The 14050-nt window shown below is 41.4% G+C and overlaps 1 protein-coding gene across 1 annotated transcript; it reads right to left on the bottom strand.

The window, feature by feature from the left end:
• On the bottom strand, positions 1–6424 carry NT5C1B (5'-nucleotidase, cytosolic IB). Its single transcript, XM_062489687.1, has 6 exons — positions 6271–6424; positions 5997–6164; positions 3363–3492; positions 2794–2916; positions 1916–2100; positions 1–909 (listed from the first exon to the last, which is right to left on the bottom strand). Exons 1-6 carry the CDS (start codon positions 6397–6399, stop codon positions 571–573), a joined length of 1074 nt encoding a protein of 357 aa, XP_062345671.1. The 5' UTR covers positions 6400–6424; the 3' UTR covers positions 1–570.
• Positions 6425–14050: the final 7626 nt, after the last annotated feature.

The following is a 14050-nucleotide window of genomic DNA, read 5'->3' as shown; positions in this document are numbered from 1 at the left end:
TTCTGTAAAGCCAGCTTTATTAAGGTAAGAAAACAATATAGAAAAATAAGCGTAAACATGACCAAATACACTGTTATTTTACTAGAAGCCAAAGCCGTGTGGTGACAGACCTATTGAACACATATTTAACCAGAAAAATCACCAACAGGTAAACAGCTAAACGTAAACTGTTCTTTCGGGAACTTCAGAAATAAGTGTCAAAAACCAGCATTACAGCATGAGGTTTCTTATAAATAACCTGTCAACAATTTTTTAGATAAAATATAACTGTTCTGTCTTTCAGAATATGTCTTAAGTAATAAAAACAGTACAAATCATCTCCTAAAGTCAAAACCACAGTGTTAGGTACAGACAGGTAAAAAATCTAAACTGCTTAAGAATTATATTAAAATAACTCTTATTAAAAATTTACCAATATTAAAAATACTTCCTTTAAAGGCTGTTCTAGCCAGAAGTTTGATCTTTAAACACAGTGCTCACAATACATAAATGTAGAGGTTTTCAGATGTAACTATTGGTAGATAAGAGGCTGGCTGAGTTAAGAACCTTATCCTTAATGGCACCTTCCAGTCATGTAGATTTTTGGTGCTTCTGACCAATGCCATAGGGGACATGTGCAGCTATGGTGCCTAATTTCTGTGCCCCTTCAATGTGGAACATCTGGTCATCAAAGAAAATGTGAGGGTGGATTTTCACCAGGACTGGTCCTTTAGGTGCTCCTGCTAGGAAAAGTGCCTCATCAATCTCCAGACCCCAGCTACGGAGAGTCTTCAGCACTCTGGCTCCAGAGCTCGCCGCACTTCTGGCTGTGACCAGGTAGGTCCTTATAGGACAATTTAATCGTTCATTTTTTGCATAGAACTTCTTTTGGAGTTTGCCCAGGTCTTCCAGAAAACCCTTCAAAGGACCCTGAGTATTAAACACCAGAAGCATATTTATTGTATCTCCACAGTTCCCCAAATCATTCCTTTGCTTTCTTCCAAACTGCTAGTTACACACAGAATTCCTTTTCCTAATGCTGTGTTACTCTGCAAATTCTCCATGTAACATCTCCAAATGGGTCTGTACCCTCATTAGGTATTTGAACATTGGAAAAAAGTTAAAACCACAACACTATATGGTAGGATCAGTGGGAAAATTAATTCTCACTAAGGCTTACAAGACCTCTTACAGTATTAACTTTTAACCGCTGTCTTTAATAAAATTTTCATTGAAAACACTGAACCATTTTTTACTATGAACCATGGGCTGTAATTCTTTTTGCTGCACAAAAACCAGTAGAATACCTAATTACAAATCCATCTATGAACTCTTTCCAGACTAATGACTATACTACACTCCAATTAAATGAAACAAATGACATTTTTGTTCAAATTGCAATATATTGCACTGTCCAGTACTTCCATCAATTAAGCTTTTATTCTGAATTTATACTATTCTTAACAATGTCAGAATTGGTCCTTCAGTTTAAGATAATGTTAAAAAATTGTGTTTTTAGACAAATGCATAGTTCCACTTGGGAATAAGCAGATATTTTCCTGTTTTAACGACCAGAATATCTCAGTGTTTCACATTAGCATTACCTACAGTCTGATAAAAAAATAATCAAGGAAATCAGTACTAACATTTGTTTTTCTAATGATACCATTAAAAGACAACTGTAAGTCACCGTCTTACATATGCAGTTCTCAGAGAAATAAGAGAGGACTGCAATGGTGGACTGATACAAGGAAGGCAATGGTCACCTCTTTTATGTGAAACATGCATTTTAAAGATTATCCTCAAAAAAGGAAAAATAGGGCCATAAGCTTTCACAGAAATCACATCCACACTGGGGAAGTGGAGAAATACAGCAATGAAAGCTATCAAATTTTTTGTAAACTCCCTTTAAACAAGTAATTCAAGAAATACAAACCTGTGCAAGAGGCTTATTTTCATTCAGCTGTTCATGTTCAAAAAATCTATCTAATCCTTGCTCTTTGAAAATCTGTTCTGATTCATCAGAAAAGATAACAGCATCCCCATCAAAAGCCACCCTCAGCTGTGTATCCGAGTAAGCAACATCTTTGTTGGCAGTGAACATCGTAGCTGATGCAATGCCTGAAAATAGATCAGAGATCCTCAGTTAGCATGTTCTACAAAGTCAGTCATTAAACCATCAGCAGTTTGGTTCCAACAACTTATTGGTGGTGACACTTATACATGGTGAGCACACAAAAGCTAATTAGAGATGGCTGTTCTGTAACACAAATGCATGGAAGCTGTCCCACAGCCAAAACTTCTTGAACATGCTTCCTTCCACTTTCACACAAGACTATATAAAAATGGTCCCCAAGCTGTGCTGCAAATGAGCAAAAAGTAGGAAATCCCAAGGAGACCACTCAATCAAAGTATTTGTTACTTTTTAACTCCTTATGGGACACAGAAGTTGCTTTATTAAGTTGTACCAAAAAGATGATGCTATTCAAACAGAAGTTGAATAGAGATGGGAGTTTTCTTTCTTGTTGAAGGGGAGAAGACGAAGGTGTAGGGTGATTAAGTTGTCACTATTAACAGACTGAAGGGTCAGAGAGGAACACTATCACACGATTTTATTTGGCTGAGTAAAAATAAGTGGTGACTTTGCACCATACAAACAAAGTGGTGACTCTCTGCATTTGATGAAGCAACAATACCTTCTGTGAAAGACACACTATATGTATTTATATATATATACGTATATATAATTTTGGAACAAGCTCAACAAAGGTAACAAAAGACATCAACACATAACAAAAGAAAGTAAATTCAAACCTGCTTCTATAGCTTCCTGCACTTTGTCAGAATCTGCTGAGAGGTACAGGTTTGTGAGGTATGCAGTCAGGTAACCAATGGGGCTCTCTCCTCCCGTCATACAGAAACGTTCAATTGTTAGACCTAAAGTAAGAACAGCACTAGGTGAAAGGAAACTGTGAAAAGGTACACTAGCCTAGCTTACAGTAAACTTAAAAAAAGAAAGAATGTTCATTGAAATTTCAACAAGTTACACAACCTCGATTACAATTTTCAATCAGTCCATCCTCACTGAGAATTTAGGAGAAAAATTTCCCTCTAAGACAGCAGAGTAACTGCTGTGAAGATGTACATGTAGGGAGCATAGACACCAAATATCAAAATGTTTGATGTTAAACTTCTAAGAAGTTACGGTTCACACCTAACAGATCTGGAGCACTGGACTAAATTATGTCTAATACTGTTTCACTTATGCTGATACCCAAAAATAAATATCCAAGAAGCTGCTTTTCCCAAAGTCAGAAGAGGAAGAATAAAATTAATTCACATTACGTAACAGCTGGCAATTCTACACATCAGTAATTACTTACCATAGTGATTGATGCTGTTTATGAGCCTCACTCCCACCTGGGCATGGTTATTAGTCATCAGGACAATATCAAACCGTTCTTCATCATCAGGGTACAGCTCAAGAAGCCGGGCATTGACATGCTCCAGTGCCTGCAGGTTAAAAATGTGGAAGTTCAACAGACAAGAGGAGTGTGCCTCCTTTCTCAGTCACTGGAGTTTTAGTGATAGGATTGTCTTAAAGGACAGTGCAAAATAGCTGATAGTTTAACTTGCAGAACTTCTTTTACTCCTTTCTGCTTTGCCCCCAGCAACCATTGGGCTCAGTTGAAAGGAAGCAAGTAAATTTCCTTTTTTTTTTTTTTTCCTGAGGTATGGAATTTACTTAGGCTGATTTACCTACAGAGTTCAGGTCATCAGCTCGCAAAGACCATCCTTAAGTAATGAGTACAAAATCACATCCTGCCAACATGATTAGCTTGTGAGTTTCTAATTTCAGATGGATTTTGAGATCTCTTCAAAGACAACTGGCCAACATGTTATACCCACAGTCTGGCATTCTTATTTCTTTGACCTTTCACCTGTTCATCTCTCTCTGTATCCAACTGTTCTCCTGTTTAGAACTTCATCTTGACCCTTGAATGGAATTCTTTGGGATTACAGCAACGAAATCAATAATGAATCATCGAGTGAATGCAAGATAGAGTGATTCTTTATTAAGATGCTTTAAAAAGTCAGGCCAGTTGTTCAGAGGTAAAACACAGATTTCATAATTAAATTCTGGAAATCTCACTTGAAAAAGCTATGCTGTTTTGAGACTGTGCTTAGGAAAATTCTAAGTTAGAGCCTGGTATAAGGCCTAGAAAAAAATCTTAGCATGTGGTCATAACTCACTTCTATTGTTAATACTCGACTACACTGGCAATTTCTTAGAGAATAAGGGTGAGTGGAAGAAGGGATTCCATTTTTTGGTCCAGTGTCTTCATACTTTGAAATCTAAGATCACCCTGGCCTGTGATTACTAATCTTAAGTGCTACAAGCATGAGAATACTTTCAAATTAGTATCGTAAACATTTCAATAAGGTAATCCAAAGATATTATTTCTTTTTTGCTTTCTTTTTCTCCAAGTAGAAACAATGACTCAACAAAGCCATAGTTCTCTAGCCTAATGATTCCTGTGACTAAGCAATATACAGAATTAAAAAAAAATAGCATATCAGAAGGGAACAGAGGTCAAGGTGCAAAGTATGAGCACTTAAAGAGTCAAATCGTGCTTATACTCTAAGTAAATTTGACACTGAACTTTAATCTTAAAACTGACTGTGCTAGCAGGGCTGCTACATATACGAAAGATGCAGTAAATTCCCAAGCCAGTCTGCCCTCACTAGTGTACACAGTGAATTATTTTATGGCCACACTTTTATGTTAGAAACACCTTTACAATGCTTGTGCCATTAATGCTCCTAATAGCTAGTTATATTTACATCAGCATGGGTATTGACATAAGTAATTTTTCTACTCTGTATGTTCATAAAGTGATTAATGATTAAGTTTTAAATTTGTGAGACGGAAACTGAAGTAATGAAAATCTACTTTTGAAACCTGAAATATTCTGCCACAACTCTGAGGTCAGCAAGTATGATTTGCAATTACGATTTCATTCATTTTCTAAAATCATTGTGGTAAAGCTCAGTGAACTCTTCTCAATGGATTAAATTAACTCTGTGGACTGTGTTTTTTCAAGACAGTCCTACTAAAACCTGTACTCTTCAAAAACATACGTATTTTCATTTTTTTTCACTCTTCTGTAATTTCACTTGCTTTCCATGCAGCAGGCTGTTTTCCTTGGCCATTTCTCTTTTCTTGTGAAATGAAAGAAAAATATTCCATTTCAGCTCTTCTTAAACCCTGACTCAGAAGTAGGAAGTCCACTTCTTTTGCTGGTCCTCAAGAACAATTTCCAGGGTGACAACAAAAGCAAGGAAAAATTAAGTTGACCAAAAGAAATTAAAATCAACAATGTTTAGGTTTTTTTTTGTTGTTGTTGCTTGTTTGGTTTTTTTTTCTTTTCTTTTGGAGTGGGGAGGGCAAGTGAGTTGTTTATTTGTTTTGTTTTGGGTGGTTTTGGGGAGGAGAAGGAGGTTGTGACAAACTTAAAACAAATTGGTGCATATCTTGACTGAAATGGTCTTAAGAAGAAAGATGTTTGATACGGCCCATGTCCAGCGGAAAAAGCAGGTTGCTCCTTACCCACACTGGGATGTGGTGCTGTGAGCCGGGATACAAACCGGGATGCTGAGGGTACCACTCCGGTGCCGGTGACGCGAGCAGTACGTGCTCTGCCGCAGGCGTTCGGCATTAGTACCGGCGGGAGGGGAGAGCAGGAGAGGGAATGGGAGATGGGAGAGAAGCAGCGGTTGCGGGGCCAGGGTGCGCAGAGAGATGCGGGGGATGATCCCAGGCTGCTCTGCCGCGACGAGCTCGGTGTTGGGAGAGCTCCCAAAAACAGCTCCCCGAGACAGGATTATCTCGGTGAAGGAGGCTTCGGGCTCCTCCTCTTCCCAAAATTTGGCCTCGCAGCATCCTCCGCGCCCGGCCGCACCCCACACCCTCTCCCGCCCCGCCAGGGCACCCGCTGCGGGCCGCCTCTGGCTACCTTGACGAAGTAGAACGCCGGTCCGGGCTTCAGGATGACGTTCTCGTTGTTCTGCTGGTACTCCACGTACTTCTCCAGCCCCTGCTCTTCGTAGATCCGCTGCTCCTCCACCAGGTTGAAGAGTGCTCGGGAGGACACGGCCACAGTGATGGCGTTCTGAGGTTTGGGCTGCGGAGCGAGCGCAGGGTAGCGCCGACCCGCGGCCCTCAGCCCCCGGGCCCCCAGCGTCCCCCCGGGCTCCCGAGCTCCGGACCCCCGGCCCGCCCGCACTCACCGGCCGGACTCTCTGGTTAACCTGATTGTCGTAGAAAGCCTTGGCCGCCGCCCAGTCCTTGTCGGCCTCCCACTGCCCGTCCTCCGCCGCCTGGCCGGGCTGCGACTCCTCCGAGCCGGAGCCGCTCATGGTTCCGGGCGCGGCCGCGGCGGTAACGGGCGGCCGGGAAGCGGCGGCAGCGGCCACCCCCCTGCCCCGCCCCGGCCGGGCGGGGGAAGGCACCGGCGCTGCCTCTCCCTGGCGCTGTGCGCGTCTGGAGACGCGGCCCGGAGCGCTCCGACCCCGTGGAGCAGCGGGCCGCGACCCCCTCAGGCCCCGGGGCGCGCCCCGCCCGCAGGGCCTCCCCTCATCGTGGGGCCCGGAGCTGCGCCCCTTCCCCGCCGCCCACGCGGCACCTGCGGCGGCCCCGCCCGGCTCACGCTGGCTCCGGCCGCTGCCATCCCCAGTCCACAGTGCCGGGGCAGCGGTGCCCGCAGCTGCTTGATGTCAGGCAGCAGCCGCCAGCACTCAGTGTACCTGCAGCCTTAGAAATGTGTTATTTAACTGCAGCGGCTTAATTGAGTTAATGTTAACTGCAACAAATTCCCAGGGGGTCTTACATAATACGTTTCAGAAATCAAAATGGACTCGATGTCTGTGACTTTGCGTCCTTTGTGCCACATGGAAAATACCTTCAAGAAACAGCAATTTGGGCAGTGGTGTTGAGACTATATTCACACCCACAAAAAGTGTTATTCTGGCATGAGGTTGAGGTGGTCCTAAAATCCAGAGTCCTACACAGAGCTATGGGCAGTATCTAATAATCATACAGCTGTCTGAAATGGGAGATCACCATCTGAACCCAGCAAAGGCTTCCACACTGATAAGCTGCAGGAGAGAGTGGAAAGTGAAGAAGGAATCAGATTTTCTCCTAAGCCAGTACAGGATATGGCACAGCAGACTCATAGTGGTATCTATGCCTTAGCATGTGATTACCATCCAAATGACCTTTAACATATTGAATAAAGGCTCTAAATATTGATTCCAACCCCGATTACTACGTAATCTATATCTGATTGTCAGATCTTTCTGCCTCCATCCAGTCTTCAAGAAGAAACAGGATGGTTTTGTTACTTTTTGCTCCTTTTTTTTCTTTTTTTTATGTGGCTTCCCAGTAAAAAGAGGCTTATGTGATTACACCATCTGTCCATCTTTCCCCAGTGATGTTCAACTGCAAACAAATTTGAGGGAAGGATAAAGATCTCAAAGTGATTTAAATTATTAAAATGTTTAATGAGAATCAACAGTAACATGGAATTTGTTGACTTGCTGGGGAAGGCACTTTATCTGCTTGTTCCTCTGCTGTGTAGTAGCAAACAAATACTGCCTGGCTGATCTGCCACCTCCAAATCTGCCGCATTGCCTGACCCCTGGCTAAGCAGGAAGGGTTCTGGAAGTGGGGAAGTGATGGAAATGGGGAGGTTAGAGGAAATGGGAGTTGACCATACTGGGGGAGGGGAGCTGGAAATAGAAGTTAAAAAGAGAGCAGTGTATTGAGAAAACAAATGCAACAAGACAAGTTGGGATCATTGTAGTCGCTGTTGTCATGGCAAGCTGCAAAAGACATAAATCTGAAGAAAGCTGATTTTAGTAGCTCTGCTACTGATAGATGTGCTTTATTTTTTCCCTTGAATTTTATCCTGAACATTTTACTCTGTGTTTCCATGTCTGAGCTCAGACCTGGAGCATGTCATATGCTACTGAAAACACCTGTTCTCCTCCATGCAGTGAGATCAGGCTGAGCAGCCAGGCTGACCTGGAAAAAGTATTCAAGTCACAAAACAGCAGCTCCTGGTCCCAGCCACCACTGCTGTCCTGCTCAGAGACTTCAGCCCCAGCCTAAGAAGATGATCTTCAAGAAGAGACTATTCCTAGTTAAATTATTGGGTACATTGCCCATGGAGAAGAGGGGGAAAGAACAGGAAGAATCAGGAAGAAATTCTTTGGTGTTTGCAAAACTGAGCTGTCCTCTCTGTGTGAACATGGGACAATATAGAGCTGTGCCCAAGCTGGCTTCTTGTCGTTCTGTGTTTCCCACCACACCACATCTACTCAGGAGCAAAATCAGAGCTCCTCAGTAACATTCTTGGTTTTTATTTTTGTTACCCCCTTTCCTGTCCACTCAAGAAAAGAGTCATCACACAGTGAAGATTCCTTTTAACCTATGTAAGACATCTGAAAATGAAAAAGATGATAATCTGGTACTGGGCCCAAGCAGTGCTGTTGATGTGCTGCTGTTGAAAGCAGTGCTATGCTAACAGAAATACTTTGCTTGCCAGACGCACGTGGTATCTCTACACAGCACTCAGCTGTGTGAACATATGCACTGAGCTGCCATGTCTCTGTTCTGTGCTTGGCTGCCTGCTGCTGACATACCCTCCATTTCCTCTTTTGCTGGAGATTGTGAGCTGAGGGCCTGACATGAAAGCCTTCCAGCTTCAGCACCTTATAAATGAAATCTTGACTTCCCAAATGCAGAGTGTGGAGCCTTATCTACATCTAAAACATGTAGTAATGCCCACAGGGTTCCAGGAAAGAGCTATGTCTTGCTTTCACTAAACCTCCTGGGGAGTCTGAGAAATAGGAATGGATCCAAAACTGAATGACTTTGTGGTTTCTGAGCTAAGCTAGAAAGCAAAGGGAAGGAAAGGAATTTTCTGTTATCATGCATTAATTTGTAGGGAATTTACGTTTTTAAAAAAAAATGTGTTTCTATCTTTATATGTACATTTTTATAGTTAGTCATTCACATTCTCTGAAGTCTGTTACAAGTTATTCAAATAAAAAGAAAGTCCCCCTGCCTGAGCTGCTGATATTTTTCCTGTATTAAGAACAACCACTCAGAATGATTTATAGTTCTTGTTCAAGAAGGAACTCAAAGTGCATTACTGAAAATAATAGAAAAGTTGTGGGGTTTTTTGTTCTTCTTTTTTTCCCCCCTTCTTTTGATACCTACTTCTGTTTGGAAAGACGTGAAATATTCCCAAATATTTTAAATAATGAGAGCGAAATTAGGAGAATATTTTTAATGGAAGTACATTGTCTCTCTTTAAATGTATAGATCACAGTATATATTGTGCCTAGTTATAGCACAAACATATAGACTCCAGAACCTAATCTCCCAGAGTCATGCCAGGGTTACTTCAGAGTGCAGTTGCACTGAGTTTTACTTCATAGAAGCATTTTGATTTTTCACGCTGAGCCCAAGACCCATAGCATAAGTGTGGTGTTCCCAGAAGGAAGGAACCTGAGAATGGCTTTGATCTAGGTCAGCCTGGCATGGCAAAATGTGTGACAACAGTGCCACATTGCATGTGACCAAACAGATAAATATTTTGTAAAAACCTCCTGTTTGTAGGTATTATAAATACCTCTAATACAGTCCTAGTATTGAGGACCTGATTCTATAAAACAGTTAACAGCTGATTTTTTACATGTGTTTCTACATTTCTACATGATTTCTACAAATCCTCAGTATAGATTTCATGCAGTCTATATTCCTTTGTTTCCCTGCCTGCTGTTATCAAATTCAGTCTAACACAGGCAAAAATAAAAAAGCAGTTAGGTTGTGCCAAAGATGTGCATTATGAAGCTGCATCATGCCTAGAAGGCACATTTGTTTATGCTGAAGAGACCTTCAGTATCTTAGTTGCATCACAGTGTTCACTTTCCTTTTTCATCTCATGACACTTTCTTTTTGTCCCTCCTCAGCAGTATATTTCATTTTCACTCTCCTCCCACTTCTCACCCTCTGTGTTGTGCAGGGAAACAAGAAGGCAAAACCCCGTGGCAATCACATTACAATCTATGGCAATTGCCTTGTGTCTTCTGGCTTGCTTTGCTAAGGTGTTTAAAAATACATTTCTTTGCAACAGCCACATAAATTCCCTAATGACACAGATCTTTTGTTCTTAGATGATCTATTCCACCTCTGTCATTCTGAACATGACTCATTCCAATATTCATGAGACAGGTGACAAGGAAAGCTTAATCCAGCATAAGAGCCGAGGAATGCTCAGTACGATTTGGTGCCATGATCTCTCTTCCCTAAGAAATCCAGTTTAATCATTGCAATACAAGCTTCACTTGCCTTATTACTGAAGTTCCCTGTTCTTTAATCTTCTTAGAAGGAAATCAGCAGCCAAGATTTATCTTTAGCTTTTGGGACATTTCTTCTCTTTAAGGGACTTAATATAATTTTTCTTGGGAAATACAACTGTAACCAAACTTTTAGAACTGAACTCTCTTCCATCTATTCTGGACAACAATTTTTTACCTATTTTTACCTCAAGGAAGGCTTGTCACATAACTACAACATGTAAAAACAAATCAAGAATTCTGAAATTCAGATAAAATATTATTTTTACCTAGATGCTAACTAAAAAAGTAGAAAAGCAGTGTCTTATCTCCAAAGTTGAATATGTCTGCCCCATCTAGTAGTTTGCCACAGGGAGAATTGAAAAACATTCAGTGAGCAAGCAATCCTGACTATCTTTTCAAGAATGTGGACTATGACAAATAGGACAAAAATGGAGTCTTGTTGAAACTCCACCTCTGTGTTCAGAAAAGGCTCTGCAAAAGACACATATGCTATCAAAAGTAACAAAGACAAATGACAATAACCATACCAATAATAATAGGTTAATCTGTTCAGGATTTGACTTTGTTGCACTGGAATCACTGTATAGGCACTTAGAGAACACAAAGGAAAAAAAAAAGATGAGCTGGAGTAGGGTTTGTCCCTGTTCCAAGCTTAAACAGAAGAATGTTTGCATTACAAAACAACCACACGTTAGATAGAAGGTAGATAAATTGTACATACAAACCCTTTGGGGTTCCAAGATCCCACTGAATAAAAAGTACAGTATCATGAGAAATTTTAGGTTCAGTTCTCTATAATAGAGACAGTTGCTTGAGCATTTTTCATTATGCACTAATTATCTCTTTAATAATGGAAATTGAGGGTCTAGTCACGCAAACAGCTCCATACAGGGACATGTCTGTGCAAGACTGAGACCTAAATGTTGAAACCCTATTGATTCATTTTACCATAACAAAAGGCATTGAACTATTTTAAGATTCACTCTGGTAATTACATGTTCTATTCTGTATTAAATACCCATCGCTTAGTTGTGCTATCATCCAAGCAAGAGGGCTCATGTTAAGTATTAAATTAGGTTCAAATCTTTAATGAGAACATCATGTAGAAGGAGATTCTTAGAATTTATTTGTGTGGTTGTGCAAAAATACCATAAAGATATCACTTAATCCCTTTTGCACCGTGCTAGTTACAGTTTTAAAAAATGAGAAGACACAAGTCTATTAGACATGTTTTTCCTCTCCTTGCTCCAGGGTGTACAGAGAAACCCTTTCAAGCAAACTGTGTTTTCCCACCCATTCCTGAATGGAGGAAGGCATCAAACAATGTGTGTGCCAGAGTGAGACTGGTGGTGTTGCTGGACACCCCTGATGAGACAGCAGAGCGATCCCACGGGCTTTGGACAGCAAGAGCAATGGCAGAGCTGAATTGTCAGAGCAAAATCATCCACTGACTGTGCTACAGCACTGACACTATTTACACATCAGGAAAAACAGACCCACTGTATTCCAAAACCAGAACTTCTGCCTTTCCTCTTTACATATGTACCAAGTCTCCTTTGAGCCTTACCCCCACAGTGCAACTCACCTACAGAGCAGACTGGGCAACAGGAATTTTGTTTACATAGCCAGTCACCCTGCTGCTGTCCTTGAGAACAAAGCTTTTTCTTTGTCTCTTTATGATAATGTGAAAAAAAATTACACTTTCTACAACTTCCTAGGCAATGAAGAATAGGAATATAGTAATAAAATGTACAAATTGCTCCAAGCAAGGGGTGTGGGATAATGTGATTATACCTACTAGTAAAGAAGACAAAGTTTAATTGCAGCAAGAGTGCTTTTGACTGCACAGTTACCACCCAGGTCCAAAAAGAGTAAGTGATTACTGTAGCACTCCTGATGGGGGAAGAGGAGCCAGAAGTGTAAATAGAAGAGAAGATTTAGGGTTTTTCTAAGCTATGGCTTCAAACCTGTCAGCAACTTGCACACAACATCTCTGTTACTTGAGTTATGATGTGATTCTCTTTTGCATGGAATGTGTATCCCATTTCTAGTTCAGGTCCCTCCCTCCTCTTTGCAAGTTAAGCTTTTGGGAGAAAACAGGTAAGGACTAAAAGCAATGATAATGTGTTATTGTTTGTGTTGTGCTAGTTTCCAAGGGTCTGAGAAAGCTTTTGGGAACTGTTGTGTTTGCTGCTGTAGGAACACACAGGAAGGTGCTCCCCATATGACACCCCTCCTCCCTTCTCAAATCCTCTCAGTAGAAGGAAGATTATTTTTGCAGACCTCTCCAAGCTCAAGCATTAAGTGTGAGGCTCCCACAGTTGTCCTTCTCCACATGCTTTCCCACAGCTGTGCTGCTGTGTCGTGCATTTGCAGTGCAGGGTTTCAGTCCCTCTCCTGCACTTGGCCCCTACACAGCCAAGAAAACTGGGCTGACCTAGTTGGTGTGATTGCCAGTGGGAATTTCCTGGTGCAGAGGGTCATGAGCTGAGGTTATGTGACTCAGCTGCAGCTGAAGGTGAGACCCACACTCAAAATCTCTTTGTGCTATGGCCTCTCCTTTTGTTTTAGTGACTTGAATGTTCCTCAGACACATTCATCAATTCTTACTGTGCTTGCATCAGGGTAGAGAACGCTTTAGCAGCCTGTTTTTAGTTCCCTTGACAGCGACTTTAAAGTTGTATTATTTATATTAGCAGGATTTACATTTATCTGTTTTCAATATTTTTCTTGAAGGTGTGGAAAGATAACAATGACAAAAGCAACTGCAGTAATAACATAAAAGTAATATTTCCAGTCAAAGGCTTCTACAATTTAGTAGAAAGTATCTACATCACAAAATCATCTATACCTCATTTTAAGTGGTGCTGTAAAATCAAAGAACAGAAAGACACTCAATGAGATTTCAGTAGGTCATGGATCATATAAATGGGTTATCAACTTCAGCTTTTGACTTTGAAGAGAACACATTAACTGTCCAACTTTCATCCTATTTTTCTTCCCGTACAGAAATTCCCAGGTTGGATGTATTCAATATGTTCTTTCTCTGTAAAGAAAAAATAAAAAGTATGTGTAGAAGACAGTTCATTATACTGAAGGCTTAACTTGCACCCTCTTCTCTTTCACACAGAGAGCCTCAGGTGACTGTTCTGCTGAGGTCAATGCCTTTGGCAAATGTATGTGTGTGTAATGCTGGCACAGTGTGGGGGAATGAATCCAGACCTCTGAATCTGAGACTTTTCAACAAGATTAATGTGAAGTCTCTCCAAAGGTACTGCAGGACTTTGCCTAGCAAGCCCTGTGGAGGCCTCCAACACTAGAAGCTACAGACTTACCAAAAGATGAAGAGCTTGTGAGAGCTACAAACATTACCAAAGATCTTCACCCAAGGTGTCTAAGCAGTAATGTTGGGTATCGGTGTGTCAATGTGGCAGCAGTAAAGAGCAGAGGACAACTGGCAGGTGTTTGTACAGCCCAGGCTGGCCCAGTGCTGCTGTGCCTGTTGCTGGCAGTATCAGTTCAGATTTACTCATGCGATGAAACAACCAATACTGGCAGCCTGTTGCCGAGTAAGCACAACTCAACAAGTAGCTTCTCTTCATCTGAAATACATATTCTGTTATTTTGCTGGGTTTGTATG

The sequence above is a fragment of the Cinclus cinclus genome, chromosome 3, assembly GCF_963662255.1.
Source record: "Cinclus cinclus chromosome 3, bCinCin1.1, whole genome shotgun sequence".
Taxonomy (NCBI): Eukaryota; Metazoa; Chordata; class Aves; order Passeriformes; family Cinclidae; genus Cinclus; species Cinclus cinclus.
This window is presented reverse-complemented; position numbering and strand designations above follow the sequence as displayed.